At 44.1% G+C, this 20,474-nt stretch overlaps 1 protein-coding gene across 4 annotated transcripts in view; it reads right to left on the bottom strand.

The window, feature by feature from the left end:
- Positions 1-5,110: 5,110 nt before the first annotated feature.
- LOC135917688 (uncharacterized) overlaps positions 5,111-20,474 on the bottom strand; it is a 39,926-nt gene continuing 24,562 nt past the window's right edge. Inside the window, exon 6 of one of the 4 annotated variants that reach the window (XM_065451267.2) lies at positions 5,111-6,621. In XM_065451267.2, coding sequence (XP_065307339.1) covers positions 6,401-6,621 — 221 coding nt within the window. In that variant the 3' untranslated portion in view covers positions 5,111-6,400. Of the gene's footprint in view, positions 6,622-8,285; positions 8,416-11,380; positions 11,512-20,474 lie in introns of those variants that run through there. The other 3 variants (XM_065451270.2, XM_065451268.2, XM_065451269.2) reach the window with 3 other exon arrangements.

Here is a 20,474-nt window from a genome sequence, read left to right as displayed (position 1 = left end):
CTGCCCGCATACGTCATAAATGTCGCTGCGAGCGCTTACGATGTCCGGGATTCGGCATCTCGCGTGTCGCCGATTGAACTGGATAAAACCCTGACACTAGGTAAAAAATCATGTATATCCCACACACTGAGAATCGGTGCACGCGAAGCTTGTCCACGGCTTTCCTTACGCTCTCAGCTAGAATCGCTAGTAGAATCGCAAGTACGGGTGGCGCTGACGCGTTTATACCACAGGTTTTCCCGCTCAATTTAATCCAAGCGCCAGTCAATTTAATGTGAGCGCCAGTCAATTTAATCCAAATGCCAGCGATTTTAATCAGAGCGCCACTTCATTTAATTCAAGCACCACTGAACTTAATCCAAACGCCAGCCGAAATAATCCAAACGCCAGTGAATTTAATCCATGCAGAACGGAATTAAACAATATTTGAATTTCAAGACTTCTGAACATTTGCGAACATATTATGGGTTAATACCTTGAAAATGCAAGAGCGAGATGAGAGACCAGTAGCTATCCTGCCACGTGACTAACGACAACTTTTGGAAGTTTTCATTTTCTACTTTGTTATGAGAGCGACAGGGGAGATGATAATTCTCGGAATAGATTCAGAGGAAACGTCAGCATAAGTACGTTGACTTAATGACACACATGCGATTTGGTCATGGCTATCAAACGAAGCAATAACGAGTGATTCGATGATAATCACTCAGTCCTCGTTGAGAGGCTTCTGTCGCTAGCGAATACGATTCACTATTCTACTGCAATATACGCAGCCTTTAATCGAACACCTTGTCATCCATGCCACTAGAACACTCATGAATAACATTTATTTGCATAATACACCCAACTGATATGGTCGAGTCACTAGTGAACACAAGTGAAATATAATGCACAGTTCAGGCTTCTTGGTGTTTTGCACAACATAACTTCATATATATCCAATAAAATGCGATGAAACGAGTGACTCACTATGCCTACTATAAACTCGTATGCTTAAGTCACTGGTGAATATCATCCACCTATTTTAATATCACTGAGGCAGCCTTCACTCGTGAGTGCCGTCAGTAGTATCAATCAAGCTGTAGCAAGATGAGCACTTTTGTTAACTGATACTGCTGAGAAACTGGGACATTCATTTCCGTGCCAAGTTCTCTTGCACGCAGTGAGAAAGAAAGCCTCATAGAGGTTCTGTTCTGAAAAAGTGTTTTACACGTCAAGTCGTTAACGGCTGTGAAACATGGATGTTCCTTATTAGAGCGAACCTTGAGAAAATATGTTAAGCTGATGTATGTTCTCTGAAGATGGAGTGGCCACTCATCTGACTCTACATATAGACTTTCGACAGGGCTTGTCCTAAATGCGCCAGTGGTCTGACGGATACCCAGATGATGAATGGGGTCTAACACCTTAAGTGCGCTCGGTGCGGTAGAGGGATATACTACGGCACCATAATCTAACCGCGATTGAACTAGGTTCTTATAAATATTCAATAAACACTGTCTGTCGCTACCCCTTGTTGTGTGGGATAGGATGCCAAGTAGGTTCATTGTTCTATGACATTTTTCTTTAAGATATTTTATGTGAGGAATGAAAGTCAGCCTGCAGTCAAATATAACACCCAGAAATTTGTGCTCTTTGTTTACAGGAATTTGTTGTCCGCCCAGGTCTACGCAAGGATCTGGGACCAGGCCTCTCTTTCTTGTGAAGAGAACACAAGAACTTTTGAGGGGGTTGACTTTAAATCCATTTTGGTCTGCCCATTTGGACACCTTGTTTAAGCCCTGCTGTACCTGTCTTTCGCATACTGTGAGGTTGCAGGATTTGAAGTCTTATTTGTATATCGTCTACACATACGGAACAAAAAATGGCCGGTAGTAGTGAAGCACGTAGGGTGTTCATTTTAATGATAAAGAGAGTGCAGCTGAGCACGTCTCCCTGGGGTGGACCAGTTTCCTGTGTAAGAGGACGTGACAGTGCATTGCCGACTTTTACATGGAAGGTACGATTGGACAAATAGCTTTCGATTATTTTTAACATATTTCCACAGATGCCCATTCCCGACAAGTTTCGCAAGATTCTGTAACGCCATGTTGTATCATATGCCTTCTCCATATCGAGGAATATCGAGATGAAATACTGTTTATGTACAAAGGCATCGCGGATATATACTTCAATGCGCACAAGATGGTCGGTTGTCGACCGCCCTTGTCTGAAGCCACACTGACAGGGATGGAGCATATTGTTGAGTTCAAGGAAGTGTACGAGTCTGTGATTAATCATTTTTTGAAAAAGCTTACACAGACAATTTGTAAGAGCTATTGGACGATAACTTGCTGCCAAGGAGGGGTCTTTTCCCTGCTTCAGGACAGGAACCACAATCGCTTCTTTCCATGTAGATGGTAGGTATCCCGCAGCCCAAATAGTGTTGAAAAGTGTGAGTATTGTAACTTGTGTCAGTATGTAGGTTTCTGATAATGTCATACATGACTCTGTCGGGTCCCGGTGCAGTTCAAACCCACGAAATGGAATGCAATGATGGCGCCCGTCGGGCAGATATGATGGGACTGGAATGACAGCCTGAGAATCGGGAATGGAGTTGGAATAGAATGGGAACTAGTACTGTAGCGCTAAACATTTATTTTAAACGAGGCTAAGAAACCGGCATATTTGATAATTATCCTAAACTAGATTTCGCCAATTTCTTACATTATTAAAAAGGTCTGTCTAGCGCAAGTACATGTAGAAAAAGGATTAAACAAGACATAGCGCTCTGTCTTGCCTGTCGTTCCCAGTGTACTTGTGCTGAACAAGGTTCATTTTTCAATATGCCTTACCACCAAGCTCAAGCACCCACAATGTTTTTTAAATTTCAAAATTTTTACTTAATACCGGCTTTCTCATTATCTACCTAAAAACAGTTTCCTACACTTATTTTGATGACAAGGAAATTTTTCTGCACTACAAGGTTGAAGTGCATTGAAAGAGAGCAACTTTTAGGTGCCAAGAATAATTCAATTTAGCAATAGCGTGCTTGGTTTACAACACGATGGAGGACAAAAATGATGCCGCTAAAGGTTGCACCCTGCGCATCTATGTTGATTTGAAACATGAATTAAGATTTAGAGCGATAGATGGACCACTCCAGGTATAAACCCAGAAAACGCCTGGTTCCTTAAATCTGACCTTCAAACTCAGCTAAGGTCAAAGTGGGACTTGGTCTGCCACTATTGGCGGCTGCTGCGTACGCCGTGTGGGCATATCTTGAAAGCAATTTGCGACGTGTACAAAGAGCGCCGAGTGCCGTAGCTTCGCAAGTGCTGTGCTTTCGACGCTTAGTTCGCGTTGAAGCAAGATGCAGCATGAAGGTCGATTCGCTCGCTGCTGCTGCCGCGCCGAGCAGCGTCTCTGTGTAGTCTTGTGGAGCAATTGTAGATGCGGTAGTTGCTGACGGCGCTGAGCAGCGTCTGTGTCCTTTGCCAAAGCAAGCAAAACCATGCTATCGCTCGACAAACTTGGTTCAACCGTGTTCAACATGGCAATTTCTTTTGCACACTGTCTGGTATTGGAAGGCACACAGACACATGCCTGAAAAACGTTGCCTAATAAATCATATGAGGAAATACGACACCATGAAGATTGTCCTGCAAAACATAACTGTTTCACTTTTCAAAGCAACAAAATAATAGTATGAGTGCAAAATAATAGTACACAACATTAACTGTAACATTGTTCAGGATTCAAAAATATGTTTTTGTCACGAGGCATGCAAGTGCAAGTAGTAAACAATTATGGAAAAAGCGCTTCACTTACTTGAATTGGAGGAGCGGAATGGATTAGCTCAGCCACTCCAGAAGTGGGAATAGTCCAACTCTCATCATTCCAAGGAGATAAAAGGAGTGGAACTAACGGGGATTTACGCTATCTGAATTAAAGTAGGAATAGAATGAGGGGGCCACACTCTGCAAGTCTCGTCTACACCCTTTGAAGTGAATTCAATTGGGACGTCCTTTAGTGTAATTGTGACATACTATAAGCTAGAGCCAATATGTATGTGCTTCCTCTAAACTAACTGACGCTAATGTCACAACAGTTCTTCGTGGCCCCTTTCTGCACCTCAATTAAGGCTGTGATTTTCGTGCAGATCTGTCGGCAGTATACGAGTGACACGAGGAGGGCACATGCCATGTTGTAACTGGGCACTGGTGAAATGACTGTGTGAAAACGCTCCTAGCAGGCGCATGGGCATACTTCCCAAGCTAGGTGAAGCAATCACAAATTTCCACTGCATCAAAAGGCTGCTTCCCAGACTGAAACTGGAGTACGCTTGGGCTACTGTACATGGTAACGCGGTTTAGGGGACACATAAATCCCCAGACTCTCAGTGGCTTTCAGTGCCTCATCGTCGTGAACGACGCCAAAGAAATGTTCCACTGCGACATGATGAAAATGAGTGAACATAACTGGCTGGCGCTTCTGCACAAGTTGGACAATGGTAGATTTACTTTTTTGTCACAGCTATGTGTGAGAGGCTCCCTGGTACATCCACTTGGTGAGACACCAATGATGAAACCAAAGAAAGAGGCAAAAGAATTGAGCATATAGAACTAGGTCCTAAGCTACACCTGGGTGACTGTAATGCGATAGTATTGTCAGGATCGCTCTACCCACGTCTGTGATTGCTCACCTCCAGGATTGACCCGCATTACAAACCACATTGAAACCCTTGCAAGGACCTATGTTGCACTTGTGTCGGGATCGGCTCACCAAGCTACCACATTTTATTACAAACTTCCGGGATCGGCATAGTGGACAAAAGGAAGCTCCACTTCAATGAAACTGGGTACAATATGTGCAGCCTGGGATGGGGGGGGGAGAAAAAAAAAAGAGCAGAGGAGGGAAGGTATAATTACTTTGTTTAGCACAAAACAACAAACACAAGAAAGACGACGGGACAAGGTGCTTGTCAGCACCTTGTCCCGTCGTCTTTCTTGTGTTTGTTGTTTTGTGCTAAACAAAGTAATTGTGGATTCACACCAACTAGACTGCCAACGCATTGAGGGAAGGCATCCATATTTGCACATAAAGTAAGCAGACACAGTAATACCACAGATGAAAAGTGGCTGCATGAAGTTTATTATAAAATACCCTCAGTATCAAAACAACTTGCCAGAAGTTTGTTGGCCTAACCCCATTGCACTTGAGATGTCAGCTAGAACATTGACAGCTTACATCCCTACATATGCAGTTCAGGTATGACAGCATTCCTTTACCTACTGCCAACCTTGCATGGCAGAGTATCTAAAAATATTTTGACTTTCTCTTAAAACGTATTCAATACTTTTTGAACTGAAACCCTATGGCATAACATACATGGTTTAGCCCTGCCAACTGCAGAAATTGGTACTTTGTATTTCATGTTTTTATTAAGCTTGAGCATTTATGCCTATCATGCTTTGAAAGATAGAAACAAGAGTGCAGAATATTCCACGAGGCATGGCAAATCACAAAAGATGAAGAAATGTACATAACTCAAACAATGAATGCATTTATCTCAAAGGTCACTTGAGCTGTGCATGACATGCTACACAGATGTACTGCGAGGTGGAATGAAGTTGTACACTCAAAAACGGTAAACAATTACCTGTGTTTAGGTAAACAATGAAAGCACCATGCACAAAGAAAAAAAAAAAACGCATCACAAGAAATTTACAGAGGTATGAAGGTGCTTGAGCTAACTATGTGACCATACAATGACTACATATGACACAAAGACATTTCTAGTTGTATCACGCATGGATAAGGCACTGTGGCAAAGGCTGTCACTGTGGTACGTCATTCTGACATTTGAAGTATGCTGATGTAGCATCTTAAACTGCATTTGCATAGTTGAATCAACAAGAAACACTCTCCCTCTGTCACAATTGCCCGCCAGTATTTGCTGAAAGACCTTAATTTTGGCTTCTTTTAGCCACCAGAAAATGTCTTCTAATAATAAACAATGACAGAAAAAAAAGGGAGGCAGCTAGTTTTTACTAAAGCATGGTCCCAAGTCATTCTTTCCAGCCATGTAAGCTACTGTAAATTATGGCTGGCATCACAATAAGCGGACAAAACTCAACAATAATGCAGGTAATGCAGTTGGGTATGTAGCGACTATAGTGACATTTGGCATCTGTTCCAAATTATGTTAAATGTCAAATAGGATAAAAAAAAATATAATGGTCCTTCAGCATACTATGGAAGTACGACTTACTGAATTCACAAGAATTCATCCAAAGAGGAGGTTAGATTTTGGAAAGATGACATCGAAAATATGATGCCCAAGTAACTCCACCATAGGAGTGCAACTGGAGGCGTGCTATTTGTGCCACGGAGACATACACCTCCAGTGAATTGCCTTTCAGCAGGAGCAACCAGATGACGACGACTTGATATCCTCTTCAGTGGTTGAAAGCCGGTCTATTCGGAGTGTTTTCGACAATGTAAAGGTGTCCAATGATCCATAAAGTGAAGCGTCAGTGGGAATGCTGTTAAAATCCACTTGGTTTTGTCTGCTGGCTGCAGCCTTCTCTTCTGATTCAACAATGTGAAGTGCCAGCTGCCGAAACATTTCGTCAATACCTGTGAAATAAAGGTGATGATTCGAGTATCTGTGTTGTTTTAAAATACACTTGCTTTGTGCATGAACCACTGAATCCCACAAAAGAGCACAGAACAACTACACGTCTAATGCACCTACCCAGTGCCAAAAAATAAATAAATAAAAGCTAACGCTAAGGAGACAGCCTTTCCGCAACACCATTCGTTCCATCGCCAGAAGTCTCCTAGGCCTTGCAGGAAATCTTGATTATGTACTGGGGGAAGCTGTTTACGGAGTGCTCCAATGCAATAATTAAAAGGGTTTGGAGAATTTAGTGGAGATAGAAGCAAATGATATTAAGCGATACCATGATGTGACAAGGCGGGCTACCCTCCCTATAAGTCCGGCTCTCTTCAAACTGCCTTGACCAGTGTATATAAGCGACATTACTACCTTGCATTCTCCCACGTGAGAACCAAGGCTCTATGCGACGTTTATGTCATAAGCACCACCTACTTCCTTTTACCCTACCAGCAGTTTCTCTCGAGGTCTCCCGAAGAATGCCGTTTCATGGAAACTGCATCATTGCACGACATGGCTCAACATAGGAGAGCACACATGCACGAAGTCGGCATCTACATATAGCTATCTGTACTACCCCTCCAGACGTACGAAAAGAAACAGCGAACACTACACAAATGTCCTCACTGCAACAAATGTTTCTAGTACATCATTCATTCGATAAACCAAATTCATTTCTTTGGTTCCTTTGCTCATTTTTGTAATCAGATGGGTGTGTTCATTGCCAAATGCCAAGATTTTTGAGATGCACACACATTCGCGCGAGAACTTTGTAGCACCTGTAGGTTTACATACTGTGGTCGGTGGCGGCGCTGTGGTTGGTGGTGGCGCTGTGTCGTGTTTAATTGCCGATTAATATTTTATTGTTTCCTGGTCGATGGTATACAAATGTACTCTGCTTCCACAGTTCATACATATTTCAGTGCCATATACTTGCAAAGCTGTTTGTGGCTACTTGCGCTGTTCCTATGGCACTTAGAAGGTACAGCTTCGCTGGTAAACTAGTCTGGTTCAAAGATCGAATAGTCCTCTAAAATTTTTCTCCCTTTCGTTCACGCTCCGCAGCACATTTTCTGAGGTATTTCTGTGTGCTCCAATATCCACAGGAGTCTCAAGGGCTCTTCATGCTGCTTCTAGCTATTTCAGCACTGCAGGCGTGCATGTAATGTGCAAACGCTATGTGTATGGCATAGATGTTACTGGTGGGTAGAGTGGCTCTCTAGAAAGAAAGGTGTATGAGCTTTCACTTAAACTTTTAGCAATTTTTGCAACGTGCGCAAGTGATGCGCCTTTTAAAAGGACCCTGAGACACTCGAACTAATGAAGTATAAGTGAAGCTAGACAAAGTTATCACAGCTATGAGTTATTTTCTCTGTCCTTTTGTCTCCACTAGTGGACTGTAAGCTACATGGGGGGAGATGGCAAGGGGGCATGGCCCTGCCCTCACTGCACTTCACTGGTGAAAGGCTTCGTCACGGCACCCTGTGGTGGCTGCTATGTATCTGCACCACGCAGCATGCTGCTGCTATCTAGGAGGCCAAATGCAGCTGATGCACCTATGCGCAACTGTTGTTTGTAGACGAGCAGTGCAAAGATGTGATATACCTTTCCTTTTGAGATCGCAGACATATATTCTACATTTATTTAACCAAAAATCTGGAACAACAATAATACTGAGAATGTTCTTGCGATCATGAAGTCAACCAATGGCTGTTGATGGTCTTCACTGCTTGTGATGTAGCTGCATGACGACACTGCGAAAGCATGAGCAAGTGACTTTTGACCGTTTCTGACACAAGATTGTAAATTCCCTGCTGCCTGCAGTGCAATAACACTTGGCTCGCATGTTCATAGGAGCCTTCTCCACAGATTGGCAACGTTTTCTTACTATGCCAAAAAGCGTTTCAGGGTCCCTCGCCAGGTTTGGCCATTTTAAGCAGACAAGCACGGTGCACACAATGTGTGCTGACGCTCATGTCAGCAAAGTAATACACCGCTGTGTGCCGAAAAAACAGCCAAAATTTTAAACCAAATGCTATGTGCCCTTTGCAAGAAAGCCTGCTCCCAGCCGGAGAGTCGGAAGAAAAGAAAAATATTCTGCGTTTTTAAGTGTCAAAACCACAATATGACCATGAGGCATGCCATAATGGGGGACTCCGGATTAATTTTGACCAGCTGGGGATTTTTAACGTGCACCCAATGTACAGTACACGGGTGTTTCTGCATTTCGTCCAAATTGAAATGTGGCTGCCACGGCTCGGATTCAGTCCCACGACCTCGTGCTTATCAGCGCAACGCCGCAGCCACTAAGCAAACACAGCGGGCGAGTCGAAGAAAACAGAAGCTAAAATATCGCAGTAGGACAAGCATCCTTGCTCCCTGCAAGCAAATCGGATGAGCGAATCTATCTATAATGAGACTGTTTGACGGCACAAACTGTACCAGGCCCACCGCTGTTCGCGTTTAACACCGATAGCCCATACATGTGTGCTGCACTGTGCAAAAGTATGTGGACATGGGATTCCTTGATAAAGCCAATTTTCTTTTCTGCCTACGAATGTAACATTAAAGTGAGGACTGCAGTTCAGACTTGGAATTGCGAACTTTCCAGCACACTTGTTCAATTTCAGTCTGTGCATCTGAATTACGAATGTATTAGGTTTTTTTGGCAACCCTATAGTTTGTATACTTTTTCTCACACATGTATGCAATACTTACACATACACACATACAAAATAGAAGAGACAGAAATCTAAAGGCATAAAAAAAAATTCCTATAAACAACTATTGAAAAGAAAAAGCCGGCTGAATAATCATCAGCAGCTTACATGTTTATCTGGTCATGAAAAACCATAAGCAATTTTGTTACGATGCTTCGCCAGTGCGCATTGACTAATGCAGTCCTTTTGCAATCTTCTCCATCAAACTAAAAATGTAATTCCTTATTTAAGGCATAAAACCACACTTGTTTTTGTCATTTTGGGACATGATCTTTCCATTGGCACCCTAATCTGCAGACACGTTCTGGTCAGTAGACAGGTTTTTTACTTGACTGTTATGCCATGTGCAATTTACCCAATTGCATTGTCATTTCCTATTGTGGAGTCAGTGATTCAGTGAGATGTTAGGCTTTTCTTGATTTTTGCAATTTTTATGAATATTTTAACACAGTTTGAGAGCATAAGCGTTACTTAAGTCACAACAATATGAGGTGTTTTTTTAAACACCTGTAAAGAACCTCTGCAGCATATGTAGCCGGAGGGACCTTCTATAATTCTGGTGGTCTGCAGCTGGACGCTACCCCACACGTCCGACAAATACAGTTGAACCTAGATGTATTGAACCCAGATATATAGAACCTGTGTATTTATTTTAATTTTTTACTTATTTATTTATGGCACCCTCAAGCCCCAAGGAAATTACAGAGGGGAGTGGTAAAATGGGAATCTTAACAATGAAATACAAAAAATAAACAATGTAGCATATTAGTAATTCCTAATTATACAATGTTAATGTCCTGCCTAATAGTCTGCGAGTGTGACAAATAATGTAAATAAAATAGCATCTTGATAATTCCTCTTAATACAATGTTAACTAACGTTGTCCTTAGTCATTTGCAAGTACGGCAAGTAAACAAAATAATATGTTAATAATTCACAATTATATAATATTAGCTAATGCCTTATGAAAGAGTTTGCTGTTGATGGCAAACAATTTGACAGGGGAGGTAGTTCCACTGCCATGATGATCTGGGAAAAAAAGATTGACTGAAAGTGTTAGTGTTGCCTGCTTGAAGTCTGACCTTATGGAGATGACCAAATCAGCTCAACAGGTAATGAGGCTGAAAAATTAAGTTACTGTGAAGGGAGTAATGGAAATAAAGTTTGTGAAACAGTGTCAAACGTGCTATTGTTCTACGAGATGCAAGTGATAGAAGAGATAGTCTTTCATTGATGTATTGCTAGTGGTATGTTTATAATTTGAAAATATGAATCAAACTGAATTATTTTGAACAAGCTCGAGTGAAGAAGTAAAGTTTTATGGTACAGGTACCACACAGCTTCAGCGTATTCTAATTTAGGGTGCACTAATGACTGGTAAAGTAATAATTTTAAAGATAATGGTGCTTTGGAAAACTGGTGACATAAGTAACCAAGCATGCTATTAGCTTATGATGTGGTCAGTGTGAAGGTTCCAGGTTAGATTTGCCGTTATGTGAACTCCAAAGTATTTGTATGTATTAACAAGTTACAGAGGAATTTTATTCAGATAGTAAGTAGGAAGGGTGCTGGCGTTCTGTGCACGTGCATAACTTTACATTTATTATTATTAAATTCCATTGGCCAAGTGTTACACCAATCAATCCCATAGTCCGAGTCAGACTGAAGATCATTAGCGTCGTCGTTGGTAATTCTTTCGCGATATATAACACAATCGCCAGCAAAGAAGTGAATGTGATACGTCAATGAAGAAGGTAGGTCATTAGTATAAATCTGGAAAAGTAGGGGCCCTAGCACTGATTCCTGAGGCACACCAGAGCGAACCTCAGCCAATCATGAATCATAATTATTTGTAGTAACAAATTGGCAATGGTTAGTAAGAAAACACTCAATCCGTTTCAGCAGGTTACTGTCAAGGTTTAAAAAATGGCTGTGGCTTAGCTAAGGTTAAGCCCAGGATGCGAAGCATACTAGCCTTTATTTTAACACGACAGCGTTAAGGAGCTCGTGTTGCAGAAAAGCCGGTGTCGTCGGCGTCGGCTCAGGCGTGCGTCGCTTGCTCAGGCGCACATTTCGTTGTCGGGCCGAATGCTGCATTGCTCGACGCTCACCGCGTCCGATCAAAGCCACCTAGAAAATGTCAAGCAGAGGCAAGCGCAGCTGCTTATATATTGCCGCGACGCCGCGAGCGACGGCGTGAGTTGGAGCCCCGTTTCTCCTCTGTCGTGACGTCACGGTGTCACGTGGTATGGCATGGGGTCAAAGGTCATTGAACGCAACACCACCGCGCCTGAGGAGCTGGGTTGTGCGCTCGTAATATGCTTCGCATAAAAGCCTCAGCTTGAATAGCAGAGGTTGTGGAAAACCTTGTTGAATGCTTTGCCAAAGTCTAAAGATACAGAGTTGGCACAGGAAGCGCAATCTAAAATACAGTGTAATCTATAAGTGAAAAATATTAGTTGGGCTTCGTATGAGAATGTTTTAAGAAAACCATGTTGAGCAGAGGTGAAAAATGAGTTTGAGTAAAAAGGTTAACGAGTTTTGTAAATATCACATGTTCAAGAAATTTGCAACAGGTGCTGGTAAGCGAAATCGGGCGCTAATTCAGGATTGAGTTTTTGTTACCAGACTTATGTAATGGAACCACCTTCCCTATTTTCCATTGAGCAGGCAGAGTACAAATGTTTATTAATTGTTGGAAATATTAGCAAGTATTACAGAACTGAATGCGATATTGCCTTTCAAAAATTTGCTATTAATGCTATCATAACTGGGACCTGAGTTTAAAGGCAAATCATTAATGAGCTTAGCAATACCAGAGAAATGAAGAGCTATGGGTTAAACAATGAGATAGTTGTAGTGCTCTGCGTATGGCAAACAACTGTTCAATGAAATGGAAAAATTTTTTGCAAATGATCCATTGATAATGATTGTGCATGTGCCACTTGGAATGACATCGCCTGATCCATCTTTCTAGGTGATAGAGCTATCAGAACATGGGTTAATGACGCGCCAAGACTTTCGGACATCTGTTTTAAGCATTTCAGGTAATGCATGGGATAAGTAATTGCCTTTAGCATTTTTTAGCGCAGTTAAGTACACTTGATTAGCAGTGTTATAGGTTTCCCAAGGTGTTTTACTCGCAGGTGATTTAGCTAAGCGATAGAGACGTTTGTTTCTGTTAGATAGGTGCTTTATATAAGAATTGTACCAAGGGGTTTGCAGAGTGGAAGTGATGAGGCGATTAGGAATGTACTTTTCAGTTAATAGGCGTACCTAGTCTACAAATATATTCCAATTTGACTGGACTGAATGGTTATCGAAATCAATAAAAAAAAAATTTGAATAAATGACAAAAGTACCCTGTCAATGGCTTCGAAGTTGGCTTTCTTGTAACCATGCATAACTTTCTCAACTTTTGTCCTTTTGGGATAGCAGACTTTTATACCAAATGTTAGTAAGGAATGGTCATTAATACTAGGTAAGTATATTATAGAGGAAGCAAGAGCTGGACGATTAATTAGGATTAAATCAAGCAAGTTTGCGGTGTTGATTGTTGATCTGGTAGGCTGAGTAACAAGTTGGGAAAATGAAAACAAGAAACACAAATCACAGAAATTTTTTGCCCGAGTGGAAAAAGGCTCTGTGGTTGGTAGATGTGTATTCCATATTAAGTTAGTAAAACTGAAATCGCCGAGTAAGAATAACGGTGTTGTGGGAAAACAAGAAAAAGATTAGATTAATAGCATCGTGCAACTCTTCAGTGAAAGTGGCAGATGACGAGGGTGAGGGGTAGCAAACGCCGAGGATTATCTTTGTGTGACTGAGAGTTTGGCAAGCTTATGCGGTTTCAAGTTCAGTATTGAATCACTGTCTATATTGAACAGTTGTAACATCCCCTTGGAATTCCCATGCAAGGGTATAGCACTGTACCATCAATACTTTAAAACAGTTTGAGAGCATAAGCTTTACTTATGCCACAACAATATGAGGTGTTCTTTTAAACATCTGTAAAGAAGCTTTGCAGTGTATGTAGCAGGAGGGACCTTCCATAATTCTGCTGTTTTGAAGCTGGACTCTACCCCTCACCTCTCCTAAATACAGTTGAACCCGGATATATCAAACCTGTGTATATGTATTGTATATATCAAACAGTTGTAACGTCCCCTTGGAAATCCCATGCAAGAGCATAGCACTGTACTATGTGCACATCGAACTCCCGTTAAACACCCCATTAGATGTATCAAGCACTGCACCCAGCAATGGCGTATCTCTTAACGAGAGTGCAATCTCTTCTTGCATCACTGGAAGTATTCCTGTTGACTGTTTTGGCGGATGCTGTCATGATCATAATGGGCAGCACATGCCATGTAGAAAAAAGTGAGCAAGGTGCGTGTCTCAAATAAGAAGGGCTCATGCAGCAAGGGCCGTATTTGCACTCTATAATACAGGATTTGCTTTAGTAAGCTTCACCACATCACAGTAGTGTAATACGGTGAAGCATTATGATGGCACGAAGAAGTAACCGCCGTGCATGGATGCTTACTACCTGCGGCCGTTCGTTATTGGAATGGGATCGCCACGCTGCTTCAAGAATGCAAAGTGCCTCTCTGTCTGATACACACGCTCCACAAGAAATGGAGCACATATAATCTTTTCAGGGGGCGGCTCAGGGCATGGGATCAGTAAATTCCTGCTTTTCATGTTCTCGGAAACTGTCCGAGATGTGCAGAGTTTTCAGATAAGCTTAGGATAGGCATATTTTACATTTCAAGTAATCAATATATCGAACTATTTCGCGTCCCCTTTGAGCTCGATATATCTGGGTTCAACTGTATGAGAAAGCTTTGTAGAACACAATGCAGAAGCTGAACAATACAACAGCCAAGATTGAACCAAAACAGTCTCCAGCTAGACTTCCGAGTTGTGTTAGTGATGTGGCTTTGAAGCATGCATCTTCTTCGTTACATACCATACCAAACACTTGATGCCTAATGAGAGTCTCTGTACACCTCACATGTATTTGAATAAGAAATGCATAAGCCATACAGCTTCAACAGAAATACATTAGAGCTTCTTTGATGCGTTCCCATTTGTTATGTTTGTTTCAGCTCATATGCTCTGAAATTCCAAGCTCGTTTAATTCCCATAGGGTCATGTTTAATAATTTCCCATTTGTTGTGTTCCCATTCCCAGTAGTTATGTCAGCAGCAGTGTTGAGAGCAGCTTTTCTGTCTCATCCATAATGCTGCTGCATGCATAAGCTGATGTTATGTTTTCCCAGATTGTACATTCCTCTTTCAATGTCCCCTCCTAAGAAATGTAATGGGGTTTTACAGCAATTCTTCTGCAGCCAGAAGTTGATGAACAGCTGCTCTAGTTCCACACAAAGTAATTCTGAAACATTTAGGGTAGAACAAAGCTGTTGTAGAAATATTACCTCAAAGAAGTTATTTGTACCATAATACATGTGCCTAACATATCCACTTTTAGTGCAACAAGGGTTTCTCACTTTCATAAGCAGATTAACACATGAATACACTGCCTGTAACCTTTCAATCATTTCAACCTCTGTAATACTTCGGTCTTGAGGGTACAATAAAATAAAAAAATAAATCATTATTAGCCTCAGAAAATTCATTAGTTACAAGCAATGATGGAAATGATATTAAGCATTTGTATGTGTCGTCGGGAAAGATGATACTAGAGTTACTAGTTTTCACTAAGTCAAAGAATTTCTGATGAGCCTACAGCCTTACTGACGCAGTAGTTATCATGCCAAAGAGTGACAACTGATATTATACTGCGAGTACAGGAGAAAGTTAGTAGGCCAAGTATCGGGAGTTTAAATGCTTTGAGTGCTTCTGAACCTCTTTAAAGAACCTCTACAAGAACCTCTAAGAACCTCTACAAGGCAGCATTAGCCATGTAGTTGTGTGCAATAACAACTAAGGAGGCACATGTTACAATGACTTTTACACCTGAAATAAACTTCAAACACAAACAAAAACTGGCCAAATCTGTAAAATACTTTTGTTACTGCAACGAAACTGGTGGGACGAGTATACACCCATTACAGTACAGCTGAACCTCAATATAAAGAGCATGGACATAATGAATTATCAGATATACCGAAGTAAATAATGTTGCTTGCCAATACTGTATCAGCAAGTAATGAATATATGCTTATAATGAATATCGAATATAATGAACATATTTTTGTGTTGGATGCAGCTTCATTATAACTAAGTTCAACTACAATACAGTGTATGCTGTTAGTTGTGGACAGAGACTAAAGAAAGAGAAAGATTAATGGAGAGGAAAACCTAGTGACCAGCTTGGCAAGCTGCTTTAGGCTGAAAGCACAGGAGCGCACACTTTTCTTGCCACTTTATTGCCACTTCTCAGTGGCAATCATCTTATGACGTGGTATGTACTGAGACACCAGAAAGCTTGCTAATGAGAAACAGACAACATAAAAAATAAAGAAAGAATTAAACCAATACTATAAGAGACTTTCACTTCTGAGGGCGAAGGGCTGTAATGGTGATAGCCAAGGTGAACCCATGTTTCCTCTTATCAATAGATTCAAACTAGTGCTTCACAATTTATAATGTGCTGACCCTATATTATGATGTATAGAGATAGCATAGTCACTGACATTCCCTCCAACAGGTGTTTCAGGTTTATTATTTGTAACGTGAGGTATCTGGCTTGCCAGAAAAAGAAATTTGCCTATCCATCGTTGTGCTAACCTTCTAGTGATCGCAACGCCAGACTGCAAACTATAGGGGTATTACTCAAGCTTGCGCGTGCGCACCTGACCCTTCTCTGGATTGCACAGCACTAGCGGAGTGGCAGTCGCTCGCTAGCACTTTCGCAGCAGCCCTAACAGTCAGAGCTGTGACCCCTAACCCGCGGTTCGCAGTAAGTTGCGATCACAGTGGGTTCAGGCCAGGGAGACAGGGCGAGTCTCGACTTAAGGTGTTTATTCACCTTAAGGTACAAGTACCAACAGAGCAACAACAGCAAACACAAATACAAAACAAACCACAGTGGTGTAGCGTTCTGCACTTCTGAGGCGAAGGAAACTGCATAATGTTGGAAACTATAAAAGAGGCTGATAAGGGTTCAGCTCACCCAGAGCAGGTCCGAGCTCGAGCTCTGGGGCGGTCAGTTGCTCACGAAGGCCGAGCTCTGCAGGGGGATGGCGTGCGGCGGTCTTAGTGGCTGAATTGAGATGCGGCCAGTCGCAAGCTCCTCAGCCGAAAGACAAAGATGCATTGGGGGAATAGCGCTTCTCCCCAAATGGCGGAGAGGGGGTCTCCCTGGTTCCAAGAAAGCGAAAGGAGGAAATGGGTGCCTTGGCTGCAATGTCGCGGCCAGGTGCGATCAGTAGCAGGAGTGGCGAACGTGCCCTTTCCCCGCTACCCTCCGCAAGCGAACAAGTGATTATCACGTGATAACCGCATGGCTGCTCCGGTGATATCAGGATGCACATGTGATCCCACATCCCCCCCCCCTTCTTAATATCCCCCTTTAGCTGCAAAGCGGTCGCCGTCACCTGAGGCTTTCCTGAGAGGGACATGCTACTCCGACATCAACACGGTTTGAGTCCATGTTGGTGAGGGAGCAGCTCTAGCGGCAGACTGCCATTGTCGCCGTGTAGGTAGTCGTGAGCCAGGCTGGAACATTGAATGATGGTACAGAACAGCTTGACAGTAACGGGATGTAGTAGGAAGCGAGAAGGCCACTGGGTTCGGGTCACCTTGCTTTTCGGTGGTGTCACCTGCCCAGTCGGACGTGCCGGGTTTGTGGTGGCGAAAGGGTCCCCTGGATTTTTCTTGGCTGCTTCGATTATGCTGACGCAATCCCCAAACCAGCTTCGAGATGGCGCAGGACAGCTGTCTTCTGCTGTTCCTGGAGGTCGTTGCCCTCTGGTATGGTCAGATGCATTTCTTCCTGTTCGTACCGACACAGCTCTCTCTGTCGCTGCGCCTCCGCTGCTCTCGCAGATTTCGGCACACAAGATCAGCAAAGGTGCGCCGACCCACCCCTGGCGATGGCTTGCACCTCGCAGCGCCGTAGGGGTCCACTCTCTTCTTGCGGGCCAAGTCTTCCGCTCGGCCTTGAGGCTGGGTGCTTGGTAGCGGGGCTCGCAACTCAGTCGCGGGGCTGTGCGGCGTGCTTCGGCTAATTCTGCACCGCTGCGACAATTTTGGACCGAAAGTCGCTCGCTGCTCTTCTCACGTCATTGTTGGCTTCGGGAGGATCCGCTTTTCTTGCTGCTTGGTGTGTGGACTGTCTTGCTGACTGCTTACGGCCTGCTCATTCGTACCCACAGCAGAGACGGTCTTTTCTTCTTGGTTGTTGCACAGATGCCGACGGGAGGTTTGCTGCTGTGACAATTTGGTTAGCCCGTCTCGCTTCTTCCAAACAGAAAGCGCGTGCTCACTCAGAAAGCCTGCACGCTGGACATCGGGGGAGCGTTCCCTCCGATATCACGCACAATAAAATAGCCTATGCAAACCGGACAGAGTTAGTTTTGCCGAGATCGTAAGTTGTAACGCCGCACTAGGCTTGAATGTCGAGCTGTGCCACCCCCGATGCTGCTGACTGCGGGCGCGGGAGAGCGTTCTCCTTGGGTCACTCGTTCTCTCTCTCGTAGTAGGGTTTGAGGCCGCGGACATGCACTGGTTGGCTGATTGGTCTTAACTTGAAGTCCGCCAGCCTGTACACGCGCGAAGAGACAGTCTCTCGCACCTGGTATGGTCCTGTCTATTTCGGCGCCAGAGAAGCTGCAAATTTCTTAGTGGCATCGCTCAGGACGAGATTCCGCCTCAACACCAGGTCGCCCACTTTGTAGTGCACTTCCCGATGAGAGCAGTCGTACTGCGCTTTCTGCTCGGCACGCGCAGTGCTCAGGTTTCGTTGCATAATCGGCGTGTGCCGACGAAATAACCAGTTCCTACTGCTGCGTTCCTGTATCGTACGTTCTACCGAATTCAACAGCTCCCTCCCAAGGTTGAGGGTGGTGGGTGTATACCCAGTCGAGTGGTTCACTGTAGACCTGATCGCAAATCCAATTTCAGGAAGACAAGTGTCCCACTCATTGTGCGTCTCCACGTTCAGTGGAAGTCGCCTGGGCATGGTACATGGTTGTTCTCCTGTGCTTAATGCCGAGAGCTGCAAAAGAGTCCACAAAGAGTTTGGCAGTGAAGTAGGACGCATTGTTTCGATCGATCCCGCAGGGGAGCGTTTTTCAGAGAACCGACGACGACAGCGCTAACCGACCATGCGCTTCCTTTGGAGAACTGGAGACCATGGCAGCGTTAATCCAACATGCGCCTCCTTCGGAGAGTCAGCGATGGCAGCAGGGCTGGCCACGTTTGGCGGACCGTGTATTGTTGGTTGATTTGCCGTGGCCTTCATGGTCTATTTGCAGCAACAGAGCTTCTCTAACAAAGGGTGTTTTGCGATGCATTTCCTTGGGCCCCAAGATTCGTCACAGTCTGCTGACACTTGTAGCGACTACCGGAGAAGTCAGCTCTGGAATTAAGAGGCGCCGGCTGGGGTCAAGCGTGACAATCTGGCTATGAGGACCCGCTCAACTCGGTGGGTTCTGGGAATCCGAAGTACGTATGCGAGTGTGTGAGTCCTCCCCCTCAGAGGCGGGTCGACTACACCCCAACGACTGTGGACGGTCCAATTGGACGAAGGTTTGACAGCAGTTTTTCCTGCCCTAGAGATCTAGGGAGGACAGAGGCTTTTTAAGCAGCAGTTTGTCGGCTGCTAGGAGTGTGCTTTGTGCTTGGAGCTGTGCGCTTCGTGTTGGGAGCTTCATGCTCCTTATGCAGCCATGCTAGGCTGTTGAAATGTACCTCCTGTTTTAATGTAAATATGTAAATAAATCCTGTACCCCCAGTTCTCGATGAGAGCAAGTTCCTCCCTACAACAACGTCGCAAACGTGAGTGAGTTGGACGACGGCATGGGCCAGCTACCACATAGTTCATGCTACGTCTAATCCCTACAACCCCGACTACAAACCTTACAGCATTGTCGATTATCAACTGCTCAGGATAGCTGAATCGTGTAAACACCTCGATCAGCTTCCCCATGATTATGCGTGCCGTCAGCTTCCGTAGGGGGGAACGGTTTCACCCACTTACTGAAATGGTCTGTGACTACAAGAAGGAATCGGTTCCCACTCGGTGTCCTGGAGTAAGGTCCCATGACCTCACATGCCACAATTTGCCACGATGTTCGACTATTGATTGGCTGCATGAGCTTGGGTGGTTGTCCACTACACGGCTTCACGTGTTGACACACGTTGCAAGAGTAAGCATAGCACATCACATCCCGCTTTATTCCAGGCCAGATAGCAAAGCGGCACAACTTAAGGTAAGTCTTAGGGCCACTCGTATGCCCGGCGAGGCTAGTATCGTGAAAGTAGCGTAAAAGTGCTCCTCTCAGCGTGCTTGGAATCACCGCTTTGGAGGACTCATGAGTATCCTTCTCCGTGGGAATGTATCTCACCAGGGCGGCGTCAAGAGTCTAGCACGTAGGAATCCAACGCACTCACAGCACTACCTGCTTTTTCAGAGTGCAGCACACCCACAGCAATACCAGCTGCGTCCATGTGCGCCGCGGCTGCGCCACCGGGCTCCCGGAGCCCCTCAAACACCCTTTTACAAAAGAGATCCTCCCGCTGTGCCTCTAACTGCTCCTTTCTGCTGAACATGCTCTCCATTGAACTGATACAGTTCAAGTGGTTCACGCTTTCGTCCTGAGAAGGTGGTTCTTCCGCCCTTCCTTTGGGACTAACGCTGTTGAGCATTGTAACAGTTACTCTGCTCTTAGGCTGAGTCCCTGAGGAGTCAAGATGGGTATTAACGTTACCCCTCCTTACGACCTCAATCGTTGCAGCGGTTAGTCCCCTCTCAAGCTCAGTTTCGGGCGAGGTGAGTTGAGTAGTAATGTTACTCTTCTCACAGTAAATGGGCGCGTGCGAAAGCGCATCCGCCACAACGTTGTTCTTTCCTCTCCTGTAGCAAACGGTAAAGTCATATCGCTGCAGAAGTGCCCATCGTGT

Source organism: Dermacentor albipictus, chromosome 4, assembly GCF_038994185.2.
Source record: "Dermacentor albipictus isolate Rhodes 1998 colony chromosome 4, USDA_Dalb.pri_finalv2, whole genome shotgun sequence".
Lineage (NCBI taxonomy): Eukaryota > Metazoa > Arthropoda > Arachnida > Ixodida > Ixodidae > Dermacentor > Dermacentor albipictus.
The sequence above is the reverse complement of the archived record's forward strand: the minus strand, read 5'-3'. Positions and strand labels throughout refer to the sequence as shown.